General features: G+C 41.5%; 2 protein-coding genes across 4 annotated transcripts in view; one reads left to right on the top strand and one right to left on the bottom strand.

Moving 5' to 3' along the window:
• The window catches only part of LOC135495590 (mitochondrial ribosome-associated GTPase 2-like), a 28283-nt gene extending 5677 nt beyond the window's left edge, over nt 1–22606 (bottom strand). Inside the window, exons 1-7 of one of the 3 annotated variants that reach the window (XR_010448583.1) lie at nt 22520–22606; nt 19552–19702; nt 17992–18139; nt 17086–17201; nt 14809–15030; nt 12250–12388; nt 11539–12030 (exon numbers count right to left, since the gene is read on the bottom strand). Coding sequence is in view for 2 of the 3 variants with exons in the window: in XM_064784389.1 (XP_064640459.1) it covers nt 11660–12030; nt 12250–12388; nt 14809–15030; nt 17086–17201; nt 17992–18139; nt 19552–19702; nt 22520–22521 (1149 nt within the window). In the remaining variant the exon portion in view is untranslated. Of the gene's footprint in view, nt 1–10254; nt 12031–12249; nt 12389–14808; nt 15031–17085; nt 17202–17991; nt 18140–19551; nt 19703–20771; nt 20938–22519 lie in introns of those variants that run through there. The other 2 variants (XM_064784389.1, XM_064784390.1) reach the window with 2 other exon arrangements.
• Nucleotides 5989–6945, top strand: LOC135496242 (uncharacterized). Its single transcript, XM_064785435.1, has 2 exons — nt 5989–6325; nt 6438–6945. The coding sequence occupies exons 1-2, from the start codon at nt 6149–6151 to the stop codon at nt 6738–6740; spliced, it is 480 nt and encodes a 159-aa protein (XP_064641505.1). The 5' UTR covers nt 5989–6148; the 3' UTR covers nt 6741–6945.
• Nucleotides 22607–22763: the final 157 nt, after the last annotated feature.

The following is a 22763-nucleotide window of genomic DNA, read 5'->3' as shown; positions in this document are numbered from 1 at the left end:
TTGACAAACATTCATTTCGCTATCTGCAAATGGTGTCTGATGGTGATGCCAGCACATTCAATCACCTCAGTGGTATAAATGTGTATGGTGAGGACTTTCCTATAGTGAAGGAAAAATGTGTGAACCATGTTTCGAAGTGACTAACTACTGCCCTGCGTAATTTGAGAAAAAACAACCCGGATAAAAGAATTGGTGGTCGTGGTGAGGGAAAACTAACAGATGCGAAAATAGAGAAAATGGGGACTTATTATGGTCGAGCGATTCGTGGTAACAAGACTGTAGTAGATATGCAAAAAGCTATCATGGCAATACCTAACCACAGTGTTTCAACAGATGATTCTCCAGGTCATGGGTTATGCCAAGATGGGTAAGATTCATGGTGTTTTTATAACCGTGCCATTTCTAAAAACGAGGTTCCACCATCCCATAAAGGCCATGTTGTTAGCACTTGAGCCACAATATGCTAATGTGTTCCACTATATTGTTCAATGGGAGGTTTGAAATAAATAAAGTTGTATTGTCTACAAGTATTGTTACTTCCTTATCCTTTTCTGTTTTATTGTAAGATATAGCAGAGACAATGTTTTTGGGGTGTTTCAAACAGTTTTTTTTTATATCACTTTTTTTCAGCAACTACCTATTTGTTTCAAGCTAAATTTCTGACATCAAAATGTGCACCGTATTTGGAAGGCAAACAAACGCTTGGGATAGCTAAATTCCAAGAGTGTTGCACATCCTTTCAAAAGGCAGGTATAGGGTTGAGAGTCCACAGGTTTTTTCCAGAAAATCACCAGCCATTTTCTTACTGATTCTTAAAAACATAACGTGCGTCACGTGTGTCTGTCAACTGAAAATGGGTCATATGAACCCTGTAATGTATCGTATAACAGAAGACAGAGCAAAGAATCCCACGGCACCATGGAAACGAAGTCACCAAAATCTGCAGGTAAGAAATTTTGATGCAATACCATCTCAATAAATCCACTAAAAAACATTTTCAAATCTTAATAGTTCACTTCTGTCAAAGAATGACGCACGAAAAGTAAATCCATAATTGATTGACGGCAGACGCGCTAATTGACGACTCTTCAAAAATGCGTGGTCCACGATCAACGCAACTGACGCGTCATCGTTTTCTGTGATGGCGCCACTTGCAATGGCGCTAGTTTCAAAATTTGTGCACGCTGTCAATATTAATAACGCACGATAACAGTGACGTACGTTCGTCAAAATCAAAAGTAAGTCGATGTCCGCCGTAGAGAGAAGTTGAAGATCAGCTGCATGTCATTATTTATGGGTAGAGACGTCGGTTAGTCCCGTTTGTATTGATTTTTTTGCGAGGCCAGTCATGGTCAGTGTTCACTCTCCATTCGTGCGTCAGTTTTTGACAGACTTTACCTCGCGTTCGTCAGATTCTGACAGATTTCAGGTAACGTGCGTCGGATTTGACGTGTGTATTTCGTGCGTTGTTGTGTGTTGACAGATGATTACAGTTTCATGACCTTGCAGAGGTATACTAGGACATAATAGCAAAATTATTTCGTAAAATTGCTTCAGACGTTCGCCGCATTCACCCTATCAATAAAGCATCGGGCACCACGATTGGGGCGTAGCAGTTCGAGAGGTTCTGTCACGTGCGTCAGCTTTTGACATTCAAAGTGAATTCTCTTAATAACGTACGTTAAACTTGACTGTCATATCCCGTGCGTTTCTGGTTTGTTGACCGAACATTTTTGCTGAATGAAAATGTAGTGTTTCTCTAGAACATTGCAGCAAAATTATTTCGTCAGCTTTCATGTTTGGCCATTATCTTCATTGGGTTAGCCTACCATAATGTGAGCATCGCACGGGATAGAGGTTTGAAACATTTCCGCCACGTGCGTTAGTATTGACTTGTGTCAAATACTGACGTACGTCTGGTAGGTCGAATAAACGTCGGCATTGGTCTTATTCGAGATTCACCGTATTCCAGATGTGCTGAATGAAGTTTGACAGGCCAATTAAGCTTTGAATACACACACTGACGATCCTTGACAACTGTAATTTCGAACGGAAGTGATCCATTCCTTCGCTACAGTGACATCTATTTGCCGTTTTGAAAAGTGATCCTGCCAATATCCATACTAGCTCGGAAAACTAAGATTTAAATGCTTAGATTTTATTTTGCTCATGATCCATAATGGCAGTGATATATATATGATGTGTTGGTATTCGATCAACACTGATGTCCTAACGATAGTACGAATAAAAAGTTACTAACGAGGACCACGTGGAGCGGGGCCCGACTTGACAGATATAGTGTCAGCTTTTTGTGGTTTTGTTTCTTATTTCTCATGAATAAATTGTTATATGGATGGATTCCACACTTCATAAAGGCTTCCAATGATGTATAAAAAGGCAATAGGCCCCAAAGCCCTTAGCAAACCCAAAATATTTACTTGAAGTTGATGCACCTTTTTGGCGGGAAGGCATTCTGGCCCGAACATCGTTGATGGCCATCTGTAAATTGCAAAACGAAATGGCAATTTGTAAATTGCAAAATGAAATGAAAGCACTGTTTACTGCTAATGGTTTATCTTTAGCTTTGAATAATTCAATTGTCTTTGGAGAGGGTGATTGTAGGCCTACTCCAGCTAAAGAAGAGGGGTACCCGGGGCGCCACTAAAAAAATGTGTTTTCTGAGTCTGAAAATGGCAATATCTGCTCCTATCCTTCTACATGTAATTGAAAGGCCTGTCGCACTGGTCACTTACTCAATCCTAATCCCAGCTCTCGGCTTGATTCACAGGCACAGCTGGTAGTTGAGTTTAAGGTCCAGTCTGGGAGATTAACCCTATGCAGACCATGATCTTTTGGTATGGGGCTAATCTCTCCATGTGAAATTCACTTGGATTCTTGCAAAGGCACTGCCTTTACAAGAGCAGACTGCATCCGGTGGCTTGTTAAACTTGTTGGTGGCTGTGAAAACCTATTTGTTAGAGCCAATGTGTTTCATCTAGCATTTCACCCTTGGTCTTTGCTTAAATTATTTCCCTTTGTAAGGTATTAGGGCTGCACTCCTATTGAACATCTAATTGTTGTTTCAGATGCATGCCAGAGGTGTCCGAATACAGTTGCGATCCCAAAAGCCAGTTGAACCAACGCCATCAGGATCCAATGCTGGTGTTTCTGCCTGTGTCCCTGACGGGAATGGTAATCCCAATAAGTCTGATGCTGCAAGAGCCATGAAACGACACAGAGCCAAAATTAAAGAAGACCCTGTGGCCTGGGCTGAACACAAAGCTAAGGAAGCTGAGCGACACAGGATCAGACGACAGAACCCCACAAAAGATCAAATTGCCCGTGACCGAGTTACTGGTGCCCAGCGTCAAAGGACATATGCCGCCAAGAAGGAAGGAACTGAACTTGAAAATAGTAAGAAGAAAAAAAAAGTTCTAACAAGAGCGGAAAAGAAATCACAGCAAGAGTACTGGAAGGCTGCACAACAGCGCTGCCGTGCAAACAAATCAAGTCAGAAGAAGAGACGAGAAAAAGAAAAGGACCGTGAAAGGCACAAACAGAGAAGACAAGAGAAGAAAGCAACGGCTGTTCCCAAGGATACAGGTGAAGGAAATCCATTTCCCACTAAGAATGCTATGCACAAGGCAATGTCCAGGGTTTGGAGGAAGCTGCCTAAGGACCCTTTGAAATTTGCTCAAATCTGTCATGAGTTGATAGATGGAACAAAGACAACCCCAAGGAAACGAGAAGCACTGAGAACTCTAGGTATAAACAAGAAAGGTACCTGCAGACGCAATTTGGCAAAGGATTTAGGATGGATAAATCTTTGTGAGGAAGTTAGAGTTTTGAAGGGCGTGAATAGTGATGCAGCCAGACAGAAGCGAAAGATGTTGGTGTCATCAGTATTGATTCAAAAGAAGTACCGGCTCCAACGCAAGCTCGCAGGTGAATTTGGCGTACGTTCAAATTACCTTAGTAAGGTGAGCAGTTCCACACCATCTCACACTGGGAGATACAGAAAAAAGAGAGCAGATGCTACATGCATGGATGTTTTGCAAAATGTCAGTGATTTCTACTGCAGTCCAGAGGTATCGCGTGAACTGCCGTTCATGAGATCCGTCAATGATGTAAAGCACAATCCAAAGCAGCGTCGAGTTATGGAAATGACAATAGAGAAGGCTCATAAAATGTGGCAGGAAATGAATCCTACCCTTACAGCACATATGAGTGAACCCCTATTTCGCAGAATCAGGCCTAACCATGTAGCCATCCTCAAAACCACCAGAGCCATCCAGTGCCTGTGTGAGTATTGTACAGATGCACTCCTCATTCTCCGAAGCTTTAACCAGGCAGCTCAAGTCACAGGTAACACACATCTGAAACTCAAGGACAAGTACGAATTGACAGAGGCAACTTTGTGTCCAAAGCTTGAAGGAAGCCGGTTCCATCCTCTCAAATGCCTCAACAGAAACTGTGACCAGTGTGGGACATCCATTTTACAAGACAAGTTGGCATCATTGGTACAAGACCATGGAAGTAGAGCGGTATGCTGGCAAAGATGGTGCAATCAGAGTTACCTCCACAATGGAATCCAAAAATCGAAGAAGGTTTTGACAAAGAAGATCGGCACTATTCAATCGATGGTAGAGGAAATGCTGGATCAGTGTAAGCCACTTGCCCGCCATCTATTTGATGCCATGTGGCAGCAGGCCATGTACGGTCATATCACCAAGAACTTGCCTAAGAAATGGGCAGTCTGTGTCATGGACTTCGCTCAGAATTACGCATGTACACAACAGGATGAAATCCAGTCAGCCCATTGGGCCATTCAGCAGGTGACAGTTCACCCTTCAGTTGTATTCTATCACTGTGAGTGTGATGGGCATGACCATATCATCCAAGAAGCAGTTGTCTTCATCTCGGAAGATCTCAAACACGATGCACATGCAGTGAACCATTTCCGGAAGTTATGTACAGCACATCTGAGGGAGAAGAGACACCTAGACCTCGAGAAGATGATAGAGTTCACTGATGGCTGCAGCAGTCAATACAAGTCTCGTCTACCCTTTTCGGACATTACCTTCTCCAAAGATGACCTAGGTATGGATGCAGAACGTCACTTCTTCGGGTCGCGCCATGGCAAAGGGCCATCCGATGGAGTCTCCGGAGTGGTAAAGCGGAAAACAAGAAGTGCAGTAATTGCCAGAGAAAGAGTAGTCAACACTGCGAAGGCCATGTTTGATTACTGCAACGAAGAGTTAGTGAGGGAAAGCTGTGAAGGACAGAGGAGAGTCTTCTACTATGTCGGCACAGGAGATATTGAGCGAGAACGACCAGCTAGAGCAGTCCGGGCTTCCTTAGCAGGAACGAGGGTTCTCCATGCAGTAAAATCTGTACAACCAGGGGTTCTGGACACAAGAATGTTCAGCTGCTTCTGCAAAGCTTGCATTGAAGGAATTGATGGATGCGCAAATACTGCATATGTGACACCATGGCAACATCGTACCCTTGCGATGGAACAAGAGCCTGTTGCTATAAACAATACAACTGACCTTTGGGATCGTTCATTAGAAGACTTGGGTAAGTATGCATTACAATATCACAGTTCAGATATAAGGGGTAGACTGGTAGAGCGAGTGAAACCCAGTGACTTGTGTCATCTTTCATGAGATTTCCTTGCCCAACTAATTGGCCATATAAACTTTCAATAACAATGGTATAGCCATCAGTATGTTAGTCAGTACTCCTCTATTTGACACTAATACTAGTAGATATTCACTCTCTCTCTGCAGTGCTTTATCTTTATCCCTGTTGGTCTTCCTTCTGGTGTCCTTGAATCCTGATTTTAATTGACTCGTTGTGTAGCTAATTTTGGCAGTGTAGTGAACTACTTTTACTTTTACCTTTTTAATGTTCTTCTTTTCAAATCTTCAGTGACCAATGACTACTTTCCAATAGATGCCCCAGACAGCCCATTCGATGCGCAAGTTTTGCTAGATTACCTAGACAGTGAAGTTGCCAACACACCTGTGACACCAGTTATGGACAAGCAAAACCCCCCTGCAACCCTTGCTGAAAGTGATAATGGTATGTTTTATTTTGAGAGAAAAAAAGTGTTCTGTGTAATTATCACACTTCAGGTTCAGCCATGTCTGTGGTAGACCTCATGTACATAGAATGTTTTCCGGTCATTGAGCTATTTAATGCATCTTTTCCAGCCAATGCAATTATCCAAACCTCTGGCAGCCCTGAAAGTAGAGGAGAGATGAATCAGTCAGCGAAAGAACGTGTGGTTGGTGCTGCTACTGCTACTGCTAGCCAAGAAGTAAGTATACATTTTTAAATGTATTGCATACAGTTTTAGGAAGTACCAAAAATGACTCCTTCATATCATAACTGTTGAGTATTATTCATATCTATTGTTATTTTCCATTCAGGGTATCAGCGAAATCGAACTTCACCAGTACTATGCTGTGTATTTCTCGAAGATGTACTACATTGGCCGTGTCACTGCTGCACTGGATGAAGAGTATGAGGTCAAGTTCCTGCATAAGTTGTATAAGAATGCAGTTGCGTATTTCTTCTTGCCCAAGAAACCTGATATAGACAAGATTAAGAAGGAGAGATTCTTCTATGGGCCCATTGGATTGACCGGCACTCCAGATGACTTCACCATTGAAGAAGGTGTTCTGAGCAAGATCACGCTGAGATACAATGAAATGAAGCAAAAACTGCACTAATTCTAAAAGGATGCTTCATCCTGTTTGTCATGTTTCCATGTTCAAAAAGTTACTCTGAAAATTGAGCTCCTGTCGTACTCGTACCTTTGTGAATGTTTCCTGTTCCTGTTCTTGTATATCAGTTCCATCACATACAAAAGGCAACCCTGGTTTACTGAGCCTGCCCTGAGCTTAGACGGGCCTAAACAATCCTCTGATTGGCTCCCTTCTCTGTTGATAATGTGATGGTTGGGAGGGCCAATGAGCATGCCCAGGGTTGCCTAGAGATCACACCATTTTGTATGTGGTGGAACTGATGTATATTGTATCCGATTCAATCCTTACAGTTTCCTTGGCCCTGTATTAATGCAAACTATCTGTCAAATATGATGTACGATATTAAAGAGTCTGTCACAATGATGCACGTTAAGATCATTCCTCTTGCTTAAAACTACTGCATGTGGACATTTACAAGAATTAGCTAAGTTTTTCTCAAATAAGAACCTGAGATGACAACTGTAATTACCATTCAGTATGATGTTTTCTCTGAACTGTCTGCTGTTGAAGTACATTTAGGTAAACCACTCATTGTGGGCACATTTCATAACGTGGATTTATTCTACTCTGATGTTTTTTAAACCATTTACTGGTTATGTTTTGTGTTAGTGTTCAAGAGTTAATCATTTTTCCACCTACATTCAATAAATAAAACTGTTATTAAGTAGGAAATATGCCTTTTTCTTCACTATTTGTCTGTCAAAAATGATGCACGTTAATTGGATGTTAGTTCACGAAATCATGAAAAATAAGGGTCTTCTCCAAATAAATTTATCATCACCAAACTAGACCTACAAAGGGCATAACCCAAGCCATTGAAAATCCTGTGTAGGGATAGAATTGACACAATTCGAATTATTAACCCCTAGTCACTGTTTTGTAACACATTAGCATATTGTGACTCACTTACATTTCACAGGACATATTTGATCTCATTTCACCCATATTTGAGAGACTGTCTGAACCTTCCCTCTTGGGCAGGTGCCTTAGTGGTAAAACCCAAAATAACAATGAAGGACTTCACTCTGTAATTTGGAACAAATGTAGGAAAACGAACTCTTATGGACTTCATAGGGTGCGGGCATGTGTTTGCATGGGAGTAAGTGAATTCAATTGTGGGACACAAAAAACTAGTGAAAGGGTGATTGAAAATGGTATGGGATGTGTTATGATGAAGGTTTCTGAGAAAATAGCAAAACAGCTAGACTCTGAAAGACTTGCCAAGAGTGATCAAAGAGATGCTGACAGAGAAACACACCGTCGTCAGAGCAGGAGACATGCTCGACTACAGGCTGAGCAGAGACTGGCAGCTGCTGAAGGGGTGACATACCATGCTGGGGCATTTTGAAAAGTCACTCAAGTTTGTGTGAGTAACTTAGATACATTGTAGTATCAATTGGAGACATCTGGTATGAATTATTTTGTCATTGTACATGAAAAGATGAAAATATGGTTCAACTAAAACTTTGAAAGCAATTTTCTCGTTTTTGCATTTTTCACTGACCCACACTCAGGTCTGCATGTGGTGTGGATTTGTTTTTTATGCTACCCTAATGAAATTTGGCATGGTTGTTGCCAAGGGTATTTGCAACAAACTGTCAGAGCAGTTTTTTAGTTCATCAATTTGTTGATGCTAAAAATAGCCCAAAAAGTAGGTCGCGACCTAGTTTTTGATGCCCCCCCCTTAGAAAAAGCCCTGAAAAACCCAAACTTTCAACTTTCCCCAAAATTCCCTCTCACTATTTGTAGTATTATGTCTCATCTACAAGTCCTGTGAGTTATGTGGTGTTTCTGTTGACCATCTCTGAGAAAAAGCTGCAGTAAGCCTAGGATACATATAGTTCTGAAATTGGCCACTAGGTGGCGCCACCGAGGTAAAAATGTGCATATTTTTGTTTTTCCTTCAAATCCATTCATCCACCAAATATGGAGACTGAACATGCAATATTAACCAAACAGTGACCTTTGGTAGGGTCTTCCCTTAAGGCATATGGTTAATAGTAGTTATAGGTTAGTTTGGTGTTGGAATGAATTTAACATGATATGCTTATAGACGAATAGGTGGTTAACGGATTGTGTTCCCTTGGTTTAATTTCTGGTGGGGCCGGCACCTCACAGTCGCAGTCAACCCCTGGCCCTGTTCCGGGTCCTTCAGGAGCAGCAGCAGGTGTCAGCGCAGCTGCTGTTTCACCACCTCGTGCTGTCCCCTTAATGGATCGAGTGGCAAATCAACAGGTAATTTTGAGTCGTTGATTTGAATTTTCAGGACTCGCCATGTGCGTAAAAGTAAGCAACATATCAAGATTTCCTTCTGTAATATTGTGCTTCTCTAAAATATAAATCAAATAAAAAAAGAATTTTGAAAAGATATTGAGTGTGTGACTGCCGCAGGTCCCTTTTATACGATTGTAAATTTGTATACATTTTCTTGACCATGAGTCATTCTGCCCCAGGGCATAATCCCTACCCCTGAGACTGTTTACTTCTTAAGTCAGAAGTTTAGTTTCCCGTTCACCAACTTAGTCCCAACAATGTTGAGCTGGCATAATACATTCTTCATCATCGGATGATATTTAAAGAGTTTTTCCTTTACTTCGTTGGTTAGTTATTACGATCTTATATTCATTGTGCTTCTCCTTTAATACAAACTACTCCTTATGCACGTGGGAACTTGTATCCTTGGGCAAAACGCATTTCGCCATCTTAGATACTTTCGGAAGAATGTATTTCTTCATTTACATCTAACATATTTTCGATTTTGTCAACTTTCCCAAGTGACCCAAGGGCAAGAACAAGGTAATGTACAAATCCAAATGTCAAAGATTTTATATGCCTATTTGTATTACATTTCAAGGTGTAGTTAAGGAGATGTTACTTGATTTATGTTGAGACCAGATCTCCGCACATTATTTTGATCTTCCAAGAGGATTCAGGGCATCCGTCATTAAATATGTCCTTTTGATGGTACAGTCAGTACTAGATACTTTAGATTTGAATATTATCGTTATCAGCAGATTCCTGCTCATTGGCGCATCGTATAAATGTTTTATGTCAACAAGTGCAGAAGTGTTTTTAATAAGTCAATCGTAGCCCCTTTATCATTAGCCGGCTACAGGTGTATTATGTATGTATAGGTTAGCGTCAGCCATTGTGCACACGTTGTTTGGGATTAGCCTATACACGCCGTTTCTTTGTGCGAGGTCGCCCATGCTGGATTTATGCTAATCGCGCACAACTTGGACATTGCGGCGCTGCCCTCTTTTGATGATTTAAGGAACTTGTTCAGTTTATGTTGTTAGATACATGTAATTCTCAAATCTGTGAAACTGAGTATTCGTTTGTTTTACTTACATTTTTTACGGTACGACAAGAAAATATAAAGTACCCGTTTTCAACTAAAGAACTCGTTTCTTCAATGATGTGGGAGCTCAGGGAATAACAGAGTGGTAACTGAGAAAGAGCATTTTCCGATTTGCTAATTAGTGGATTACATAATCGTCGTTTCCATGGCAACCACACATTAAAATTTTTGAAAAAATATTTTTTTGGCCTTAATTCACCAATACATATGTTTTGTGCAATTCTCAGTGTTTTATTCATGTTATTTCCAAAAATGATATTACAGGTGCCATGTCTGGCCAATGCCACTATATTTTTGTGTTTTGTTAACAAATCAACTGTAGATAGTTGGTTTTAAAATGTTAAACTGGTAATACGTGTTGTGCAATAGTCAACTAAGTAACGTTTTTGGCTCCTACCCCTTAAATAGGGATGGTAATAGTTAAAGGTTTATGTGTTAAAATTTCAATAGTTTGTTACATCGAAAATTAGTTGTAATTGCTTGTTTGAAAATAAACTGATTTTATTATCAATGAAAAATTTCAAACTTGATTTTCTCAAAACTTTCAAAATGTCAGTTAGCTGACTATTGCGCTCAGCCCCTCAAATGTACTATAACTATGGTGTTCATGTGTGTTTTGATCTTCGACTTCGACTCAATGACTGAGCAAATTTAACGAGACAGAAAGCCAAAAACGGTAACACTTCCTATTTAAACAACCTACGGGAATCATTCTATACTATGACTTTTCAAATAACAATATTGTCATGGCCAATTGTACCTAGCAAATCAAAAGAAAATACAGAGAAAACTCACCCTGGTTTTCTGTCAAAACGTCTAGGCCTACCGTACGTAGATGAACTGAGCGCATGAATCTGGGTTTCTCTACGTGTATTTTACCGGCAATATTAATAAGAATTAGATAAAATAACCCCACAAAACGACATGTTGACATTGAGAATCAAAATATAGGGAAATACCACTTTCTAACTGCTCGTTATGAAAAATTTAAATTGGAACTATGTTTTGAAGTGAACGTACACACTCTATATACATTCGCAAAATGGCCATCACTTTATCAGCCTCGGCTGCAATGCCTTAGGGCAATGCCTTATGTGTAGCGCGTTCAGCACATTACAAAGACAGGTAGGATCGAGGCCGTTTTGCCACTTTTGACCAGACGACAATTTCCAGCTTAAAATCTGCCAATTACTGCCAATTACGGGGCGTTTAGCCTTTCTGCTGTGAATAGCTATAATCTTATCGAAACAAGAGTTCAAAATATTGGTATCCTGGCACATTTTCTGGCCCAGCTACAGCAAATTTGGATGAAAATGCAACTATTTTGCTGGAACTACTTTCGGCCAGCTCCAGTACAAACCATAAGCTCCGCTGGAAGCCAGCGTAGCTGAAAAAGGATACGATGGACGACAGACACAGCGCCATTGCATAGACTCACTGTACCATTGAGCGAAAAGGCCAATACATGGTAATATAAATGGCCCACAAAGGCAAATTATCAAACAAGATGTCCAGAATTACTTCATAATTCAGTGTTCCCTTTGTCCTGATCATAAAGTAACCGCAGATGACGCAAAAATGGGTCAATATTTATAAGTTCTTTAGCAGAGATTGAGAAAACAGGTAAAACAACGTGCTCCTGTAATTCCTTCAACCGTTCTGCAGCTCCCTCGACATCGATTTTATTCCCTATGATGGCATGAGGACGTTCTGAGAGTCCTGGTCTATATTGTTCCAGTTCATACTTCAGGTCATCGAGTTGAGTCCAAGGTTTCTCGGCGGCAAGATCGATCACATAAAGCAGGCATGTGCACCGTTCAATGTGCCGCAGGAAGGAGATTCCAAGCCCTCTGTTTTCGTGAGCTCCTTTAATTAGCCCTGGTATGTCTGCAACTAAAGAAGTATGCGAAGCCAGTGATCATCAAGTCTATTTTTTGGGGCAAAATAACAAACAAATTCCTGCACAAATCTTACGTAGCGGTCCAATGTCACATGTGTCAAAAGCATCATGGTCAATGTTCAACCAGCACAGCTAAATCAGAACGTCAGTTGACCTCACAAGTCTCCACACATATTATGCAACATTGAACAAGACAAGAATTGGTCACTGACCTGCAATTTGCTCATGATCCTCATATTCTACCATACCGATACTTGGATGCAACGTGGTGAATGGGTATGCAGCAACTTTTGGGCGAGCACGTGATATTGCTCGTAATAACGTTGATTTTCCAGCATTTGGGAATCCAATCTGAAAGAAAAATCTAAATTCAGACCCAAGTCAGACAGAATTCTATATTCCATAAAAATATATTCCTGAAAAATTGCTTGCGGTACTATGTTCCTGATAGCAAGTATAGAGTACTCTTTCACTGCCACACCCAGAATATACCGCGCCCGGAGACTGCGTGCTAATGGCCCCAATTATTATCGTTCACGACAGTCCCTATAAATTTTTGGTTGGTTACACTAGAAATGAAAAGGCCAGGGGCCATTGTGCTCCCCGTTTTGATACTTTGGTAAACAATTCATGCTGGTTAAGTCAAGTCAAAAACACATGTGACATATACTACTGTATGATAGTGAGATGTACCCATGATATCAGATTGGTGGCAATCGGACAAGATTTTAAGCAATTATCACATTTTTAAGGTCTTCAGATTTGGCCCCCTGGTGGCCAAGTTGTGAATCAGATCGAACCGAACTTTGGTCCCTGGGACAACCTAACTGTATGGTACTGTACATGTTTACCAAATGTGAGATCAATTGTCACAGCAGTTAAGAAAACATGTGACATATCCTTGCTTGGAGTACCTGTACAGTGTACTGACGATTTAGTTTCGAGCGTCTGCTAGGAGTTTGACCAAGACCAAGGTCATGGTCAGAGAAAGTTTTAGAAAACACGCCCATCAGTCAGTTCCCGATTTCGCGGAAAGCTGAGTGAAAACAGTGCCACACATAGAGAAAGTTTTGAGGAGAGAGGTTCTGTCGCCGCTTGTGAGGAAGAAAAACACCAAATTTTACGAAAGAAACAATGCCAGGGAAGTAGGACGACCAGGAACGACGTCGCCTGATGTCCAGAGAAATTAAGTTAGATGAAATGGCCAGGGCCATTGTGCTCACCTCATGTGGAGGAAAGATGGATAAAGAGCATGGTATTGTGTCATGTAGTGTTAGGTTTGATGTAGGTCCAAGCAATTACAATTTCCCCAAAATGGCCAATTTACAGTACATTCGACCTATGTGACCTTGAAAAGTAGGTCAAATCAAAGAAGACCCGGGTGACACATTGAATGGTTGTTAGAACTACATGTACCTATGATATAAAATTGGTGCCAATCGGGCAAGTCATTACTAGAAATAATGGCATTTTGAAGAATTTAGGATTTGGCCCCCCTCCCTGGAGGCCAAACGGCAAATCAGATCGCACCAAACTTCGGTACCTGCGATCACCTGACCAAGGGGTACATGTGTACTTAATTTGTGATCAATAGTCATTGCAGTTAAGAAACGTGCCATAGTTACAGCCTGACGGCGAATTTACGCCATTTGACCTCTGTGACCTTGACAAGAAGGTCAAATTAAAAACCTGTGTGACATATACTGTATGGTGGTTAGATGTACCCATGATATCAAATTGGTGGCAATCGGGCAAGAAGTTAAGGAATAATCACATTTTTAAGGTTTTTGGATTTTGCCACCTGGTGGTCAAGTGGTGAATCATATTGGACCAAACTTCGGTCCCTGAGATCACCTGACTAAGGGGTAAATCTGTACCAAATTTGGTATCAATAGTCATTGCAGTTTAGAAACGTGCCATCGTTACATCCCAATGGCCAATTTACACCATTTGACCTCTGTGACCTTGAAAAGGAGGTCAAATCAAAAACCCGGAGGATATATGATGCACCTTTGCTAGAAGTACCTACCATATTTTTTTCAAAATTTCCCGACTACTATTAAGGGAGATATTGCATATTTTCACTTTTAACGTTTGGCCCCCTGGTGGCCAAACCATGAAACGAATCGGACCGAAACTTGGTCTCCAAGGTGTCATTACATAAGGGTACATGTGTACCAAGTTTCAACTCAATAGCTCTAACAGTTACGAAACGTGCCCTGCTAACGGACGACGGACGACGACGGACGACGACGACGACGACGACGACGACGACGACGACGACGACGGACGACGGACGCCACGGTATGGGATAAGCTCACCTCTGCTAAGAGGTGAGCTAAAAAGGAAGGGTGAATTGCCATATTTTCAGTCAAAATGAACTTTAAAAACTCACTCCGAATTTCGTTGAAAATCGTTTCACAGCCGCCATCTTTAAAACTTTTTCGTAAACAAATAATGCTATAGCGTATTAATAACAAACTACCTGGCTGGGGATCCCCGAATTCTCAAACATAGCTTAAAACTGCTCAACTAAACTTTTGGCCAATCAACACAATTTTACTATGTTTATGTCCACGTTCAGTGACTTATAATTTGTATGGCGGATGTACACTGTTCTGTACACCGTCTTTTGTTCTACTGTTAGTGTCGGAATTAGCCAGCAGCACAGTATTGGTAAGTGCATTTTACCTGCACTATTTGTGTATCACAACTGGTTGCCCACAGTCACCGAATTTAGATTTTTAGACGGATACAAATTGAAAACTCACCAAACTTGCATGTGCCATTACCCGCAGCTCCAGCTGAAGTTTTCGGTTCTCGCCCTTGGCTCCTTTTTCTGCTATAACAGGCGCACGCTCCTGATTGCTCAGGAAATAGTGGTTGCCTTTCCCACCTGCGCCACCTCTGGCAGCAACATACATCTGCTGCTCTTGGCTCAGATCCACCTGAAATCTGTTTTCTTCATCTTTCACAATTGTACCGATAGGGACCTGAAATTTGACATTTGTGTTGATGAAGTAAATTACAGTTCTATCAGTGTTCTCCACAGGGTTTTCTCAAGGTAGGGTGATACCCTTGATTTGCATGACATTTTACCAGTGTGCAACACAAGGTAGGGTGGCCAGCAATTTGAGGTAGGGTGGCCCTATAGGAACCCTCTATAAAGTTCTAGAGCAAAGTAGGTTGGCTCTTCCAAGGTAGGGTTCGCATCCTGACAAATAGCCTTGTGTTTATCACTGGAAGAAATTTGGTATGTAAAAATGTAAAGAGTGATTTACGGCAAAGACGGAGTCCCGAAACAATGAGTGAAATGTCCTGGCAACATTGTGCTCACCTGGGAATGATTCAGTGGTAGACATGGAGGTTAAATTTACCTTTATGACAAAATGTGGCACTATCAATGGCTATTTAGAGTTTACCCTCTGTGAACTTGATAAATAGGTCAAAATTAGGTCAAAATTGACCTTAATTGGGTCAACTTGTACAGATGCCCGATATGTGTCTGCATATAAAATTTGAAGAATCTGTGAAAAATAGTTAGTGAAACGTACCACCTCTTCAGCGACATTTTAGAGTTTAACCAGGTCAAGGTCAAAATGTTATAAGCACTATGTTAAGCTTGATCATATCAATCAATGATGCACATTTGAAGATCACACAGTGAAGGTGTCTTGTTATATGACCGACATTGAGAACAAGCTAGTACGCTTAAAATGGTCGTCGCTGCAGGTTGGTTGTAGCTTGACTTTGGAGGGGGAGGGAAGGTTGTGAAGATGTGGTATACACATATACACTTGTGAGCAGATGTCTTCCCCGTCCCATCATTGCGTATGTTATGCCTGAATGGTCCCTTATGTCCTTCAGCATTGACTGGTGTCTAAATTTAAATTTAAATCTAAATTTCGTCAAAATCAGTTGTGGAATGCCCGAGTCCTGCGAGGAACTCACAGACACCACACGGGGATCGATATCAGCCGCCGCCGGGCGCCGGTAAATCGGCATGACCAATCCCGAGTATATACCAAGGTTGAATTAAAATTTCCCGCGCTCACAACTATGCAGTTGCTCCAATGGCGGCCAGCCAATCGCGCTACACCGATACGAGTGCCAACTTCTCCCGTTGATTATGAAATAAATACATGGATATTATAATGTCAGACGATCTCATCTATTCCAAAATAATCTACCTGACATAAAACCGATGATATTTATAGTTGGCACGGTGTAATTTCGCTAAAGTGAGGCTAGTTTTACTGACACTTCCATCGGCGATGCCGCAGGCTATCCCCAGGTGATTACAATCTATACTTTAGAGTATTGATGCGATGTATGTGGGTCACCTGGAGATGAGGACACTCGCTGTTGCTGATTTTCGCAAAAAAAAACATCGAAAGTTGGCCCTCAAAAATCTATCTCCTCCCTGAGTTTTGCTTCAAATCGTCTGAAAATTGACCACAATAAAGCTTACTACCTTCCCCACCATTCCTTGGGAACAGATTTTGTAATTTTGCGATCGTTGATTTTTAAACGATTTTTGATTATTTTTCACCCCCCTTGTTTTGCAGAAAAAGGGCCACTGCACCCCCCACAAAGCACCCCCAATGCTGAATTTTAAATGCACACACCCCACAACCCTCAGGAAACAACCCCCCAAATTTCGTCAAGATCAGTTGCGAAATGGCTGTGTTCTGAGGGGAACTCACAGACACCGTCAAAGTTCCGACTGAAAACAATGGTGGCCTGAGTTTTTGATAATATGTACAAATGCGCAATACGTGTCTACATATCGAATCTAAAGAGTCTAGGACAATTAATGACGAAACGTGCCACCTTTGCTGAAATTTAGAGTTTGACCTCTGTGATCTTTAAAGGTAGGTCAAATCAAAAACCTGTATATTACGCGACAGACGATGGACGACGGACAAGACGTGAGCTAAAAACGGCAAAACCTAACCAATGTACACCACCCAGACTTAGCCTTGTCCACTCACTTGACTCAGACCGTCGTCCCAACAACTGAAGATAAAGAAAACAAAGGAACTCACTTTCACATAAGTATGTTCAGCATTCTTTCCATGGCAGTTTTTACCTCTCCCAACATCACCAGCGTCACCTCGTAGATTTGACTCCACTGACCCCAAGTCCTTCGAATTTGAATCAGCTGTGAGAAGAAATACAACAAAGTTCAGTTGATGTAGATCAAGTTTCAATGCTCCGCTCAAGACAAATCTTTGTGCAAATGTATGGCTTTCTTTCTGGCTTGATTTCCAATAAAATAAATTTCATAATGTAGGTAACACTTTTTCTCATTTGGTCAGAGCGAGTTCAATCACTTGATTACTGCTAATTTAGCCCTAAGTACTCTGAATTTCCAATTGTTTTTGCCAAAATGGCGTCAAAACTGATTCTAGAGGATGTTTTTAAGGAAATATATATGAAGATAGTGGCACAATGGATTAGGTTTTTGTTGGTGTTCTGACAATGTTTTGGAGTTGTCTATCGGTTTGGACTGCTACATGGCCACCGTACATGGGCCAGGTAAGAAGGTTGAGAGGGGGCCCTTCTGTTATAATTTCTTTGAAATTCTTTTGGATACAGTGTCTACTATTACTATTACTATCTTTATCTTCTTTTTTTTTTCTATCTTTAAATAGCTCCTGTAAAGCACCCCACGGGAGTGACTGATAGCTCCCATGGATATTACTCCTGACAGGCACTGTATTTTCTGAAAGAGCAGGGAAAATGCTAAATAAAATTGCACTTGACCAAAGCCATTGCTCTGGTCTAATGCTTCTCCTTCAAAATCAGCTTTGAAAAAAAGCTTTACCTCTGTTTTGAATTTTTTAAAAATCTATCAGTCCGCGGGCGTGCATTAATTTATATATAATCTATCAGTCCTTGAAGGGTTAATGGGAAAGTCATACATGTATCTTCAATTTTCACAAACCTACCTAAAAAAATGACATGACCTCCATTTCCACCATCGCCTCCATCTGGGCCGCCCCATTCCAGTGCAAACGCTGTATGGAACGACACACACCCATTCCCTCCGCTTCCTCCTACCACTGTCACTTGGCGATAATCATGAAAATACTTGGTCTGGAAAGAAATTCACTGAGATATTGATCGATTGTACAGGGGTCGTATTTATCGACGGCATTGACGGCAATTGCCATCGAGGCCCTCCTACTATGCTGTGATGCCTTCACAGTCCATACCAGGAAACGGGCGCGATCACCCCCGCGCCTGCAAACGCCTGTAAACTACTCCGCACGAGCGCTGTCCATAACGCCCGCCGGACACTTGAGGGGCGCGTGCCGCCCGTCATAAAAAACACCGGCGCGATAATGCCCGCCGATTCCCGGCACGATCGTGCTCCATTTCCCGGTATCCAGAGTTCCATTTCTCGGAAATCTAGAGTCTCACTCAACGCGGTAATTATGCCGTTTAGCGCTGGGTACACGCCAGCCTGTACACTGCGCTATAGTTGGCAGTTGCTGCAGTGCGCGGTACTAAGCACATGTTTTGTCATGCGCCTGGCAACGGCAGCATTTCATTTCGATTTCGTTCATTGTTCTGTTGTCACGGCCTGATAAAATAGTTTTTTGTCTAAATTCCTTGTTCATAATGTAATAAATTGCCATGCCCGACGGGCAGCATGACTTAGTTCTGCGACTTGCCCAGAAATTTTTTTACTCTGGAATTGTTTACAGGTGTTTCATGCGGGCGCAGGCGTGATCGTGCCCGTTTCCTGGCAGTAGTTTGTGGGCGCAGGCGTGATCACGGGCGTGGGCGTGATCGCGCCCGTTTACTGGCATGGCCCGCCCGCTGGACAGCTGGCGGTAGTGCAAAAAATAGTGCCCGTGGAAAAGGTTGCGGGAGTGACTGATGGTGCCCGTGGATTTTTCTCATGGCAGGCACTGCCTTCATTATCTTGCCCTTACAGAACATTGCTGTGGCCCTTTACCCATTCTGCTCCAGTGCCTTCTCTGACAAATTGTGATTTTCGAAATGCATTTTAGCATGAATGAAACGGCCAAGGGCCATTGTACTCACCGTATGGATATTTTGTGGTTAGGAATTCATCTTGGTTTAGAAACATGCTACATGTAAAATATATAGGTCAAACCAAAGTCGGTATGACATGCAGGCATGAGAGTGGCACAGCCAGAAAATTTTTTGAATGGTATGTTACCGACGGCCGCCGACGTTGTTGGCAGCGCGTGCCGCATGCACGCTATGGAGCAGGGGCGTGTGGGGACCCTCCCCCAAAAACTTTTGAAAATTAGATGCCCGGAGGTGCCATTTCCAGGCATCTGAGGGGAGGTTTAGCATTCTGTCCCAATGAATTTATCAGCTTTTTTACTGGTTGAAGATTTCAAAATAATGTAAAAACTAAAAGTGGCCCTTCCCCAACTTTCCCTCTGAAAGTTTTCCATTGGAAATGGCACTCATTTGGTCATTAGAATCTGGATCCATCAGTTTTCAATTTCTATATAACTCCCATGTACCTGCGGTCTTGTTGATCTCAACTTCGTCTTTTTCACGGTGTGGACATCAGAATATCTCCTGCATTGTGTGTCGAGCGTCTGATGGACTATTCTCAGGCATGAAAGCTTGGACATCAATGTGTGGATCTTCTGAATAGAACTTGTCATATTCCTACAAATAATCATTTCAAAATGTAACTTTTTTTACAATAATCTACATTTGATAACAACAGCCAATGAGAATCTTATTACATCGTAGTCAATACTTATGCTGGATGTCGTGTTGATCAGAATAAAATAAAATATAGTAAAGAACATTTTAAAACACCATTTTCATGATCAACTTTACTCTTCATTTTGATCCGTACCGGATCTTCATCAGCAGTGAGGGAAAACAATTTTACAAAGCATATAAATACATTGTAGAACAAATTGCATTAAAAACACTTCCAACACCGATGCATATAATTTAAATACAAATTTCTTCCCCCGAACCATAAGATGCTGGAATATAATAGTACCCGTCTGTATTCTAGAACTGCAGACAGTAGCCAACTTCAAACTCAATCAACAGCTGAAGGAAGGCTACCTATACCTATATATATTTTGCTAAGATTCCAACATTTATATTTTTGATACCACTTCCAAAATACCATGAAATAGCCCTTTTCAATTTATGGAATTAACGTGGCAATTCACGGAATTTACGTGGCAATTCACGGAAAATGGCAAAATTAATACACTGGAATTAAGGCCAGCACAAACAACACAATGGACAAGTCTTTCATTGAGGAAAAAATTACTGGGGACAAATTTTCCTTGGGGATGAATTTTCCATAGTACCTGATAACAGCGCTGATAGCGCACATTGTTTGGTGGTATTTCAGCGGGTTTTTTTCACTCATTACTCACACTTGGGTTTAAGAACGGGTCCCGTTCGCAGGCTAACTACTGCGGTGGCAACAAATAAACTTTTTGCGCGTTACACACTGCAATATAGATCTGCGGACAAATCGGCATGATAGCAGCACTCCAGATGCCAGGAAATCACTCCTATGGCATTCTAGGTTTTCAAATTGTCCTAGTGGCTCCCAGACCCGCCGCTCGGGCGCAACTGTGGTGTGCAGCAGATGACTCCGTCGTCTGCCTTCACAAAATATACTAAGACCGCCCCGTTGACTTTGGGGCCTGTGAAGAAGGCTGGCTTGTATATTTTTACTTTTGTGCCATGGTAAACATACGTTGCCTGTGAAAAGGGCCTTTTCCAAAATGGCTGAAATTTATTTTCGCAGGTTGTCTATTGATAGATTGTTCCCACCAGACCTTGTTCCCACCAGACCGTCTCTAAGAATGTTGTTAGGTGGTGTCACTGTCAGCATGCACAATTTGCTGGGTGGAAACGGGGGATTTTTCTTACGTTATTCCAGTTAAAAACAGCAACTTCAGGCTTTGAATTTTACCAATTTGGCTCCTCCGATTTTTATAAAACTGCCAGAGGAGTTCATCTAAGACCTTTATTCAACGACACAATTATCTAAAATTTTTGGCTACTTTTAGAGTTAGGAAAAATGTACAAAAACTCATTTCATAGTTTCATGGCAGATCTTCACAGGATCTTGCATGCAGACTGAGTCTCCCTGTATCTCTCGACCCTGCAACTTTCAGCACATTCTTCGGGCGCGTCAAACTACTAAACGAATTCGGGAGACCATTTAACTGGAAAACATGTTGCAAGAACCCAGCTTCCATCGCCTTCAACCCAGACGTCACACAACCTGGTGTACATGCAGAATGACGTGATTTTAATAGCACATTCTCAACAGCCGAAGGACTAATAAATTCATCACCAATTTTGAGCTTTGAAAAGCAGCCATTAGTTTTCATTCGCTCATTAGTTAATTTTTAAATTAACTAATGAGCGAAAATACTTTCAGTTTATAAATACATGTACGTTCAATTTTCAAGTTAGGCTAAAGTTTAGTTGAAGTTGTTAAATTACGTTTTCACCAATGAGTGTCGGAAGGTCAGGATTGATTACCGCCATAACGCCATGGGGATTGTATACTCGTTGACAGTTTTCATTTTATTTCATGAATTGGATTTCAGACTAGCCAAAATTCACCCAATATCTCTTCCCCTTAACCCTTAAACCGCCAGAGGCGACGATCGTCGACATAAGGGGGAAAGCGCCAGAGGCGACGATCGTCGACAGCAGACGTTTAGTTCCACCTGTCTGCTAAGAGATGGCAGTGAGTGTGCATGTACGCTCTTTGGTACTTCGACAGTGATGCTTAGCACAAAATGGCATCGAACAAATTTCAAGTTTCTATACAAGCTTTTGAGTATTTTATCAAAAACTTGAAGCCCCATTTTCGCGGGAATGACGTCATCAGGAGTAATTAGCGCTGCTACGACTAATTAGACGGATGCTTCGACCAGGAATCGGATGGAAACGATGTATTTAGACCCAGACTTCATATTAAAATACCAAGGGAGGTATAAAAAGCTGATGGAGGTATGTTCTGGCCATATTTTTGTTGATTATGGGTATTTGCACTAATTAACCCCTAATTAGTAAATTTTGGCGGGAAATGTCACAAAAATCGACGGGAATTACCATTTGTATAAAATCATCAGTACATTCCATAGTGTTTGTAACAAAAATAACGTTGTTATTAATCATTTTCAAAAATGCTCGGTTAATTCGGCGCTCAGGGGTAATATGATTTTGTTAATTCGGCGCTTTAAGGGTTAACTGGATTAACGTTTGAAAAATTCGCACTTTCCACCCAGCAAACTGCGCATGCCGACAACGTTCCCAATAACGCCGATCGATGGGGACGATCTCCCGACATGCCAGACTGCCGAGACCCAACGACCAGATAACTTTGCCGAGCAATAATAATAACTAGCTTTGGCATTTATTTTTTATATCTGGTTGCTGCGTAGGCCTATATAACAACGAAGTTTCTTTGCATGCTGGGCTTACATTTTATAATAAAAGCCTGTCAATGGGAGGATTTTAACAAGTCACTTCTCGTTCACGTCGTGGTTCAGCACGACTTATGACCTTGACCTGTGACGCGTGCTCAGGAAGTTTCATTTAAATTACAGACTATTTTCTCCATTAAAACGGAACGAAAGAGACAACGTCACATTTCTTTCTTCAAATGCACATGTTTAGTTAATAAAATACGAATATGTTATGATTCGATTATAATCAAAAGGTGTTG

The sequence above is a fragment of the Lineus longissimus genome, chromosome 11, assembly GCF_910592395.1.
Source record: "Lineus longissimus chromosome 11, tnLinLong1.2, whole genome shotgun sequence".
Lineage (NCBI taxonomy): Eukaryota > Metazoa > Nemertea > Pilidiophora > Heteronemertea > Lineidae > Lineus > Lineus longissimus.
Note: the sequence above shows the minus strand (reverse complement) of the source record. Positions and strands in the feature narration are given on the sequence as shown.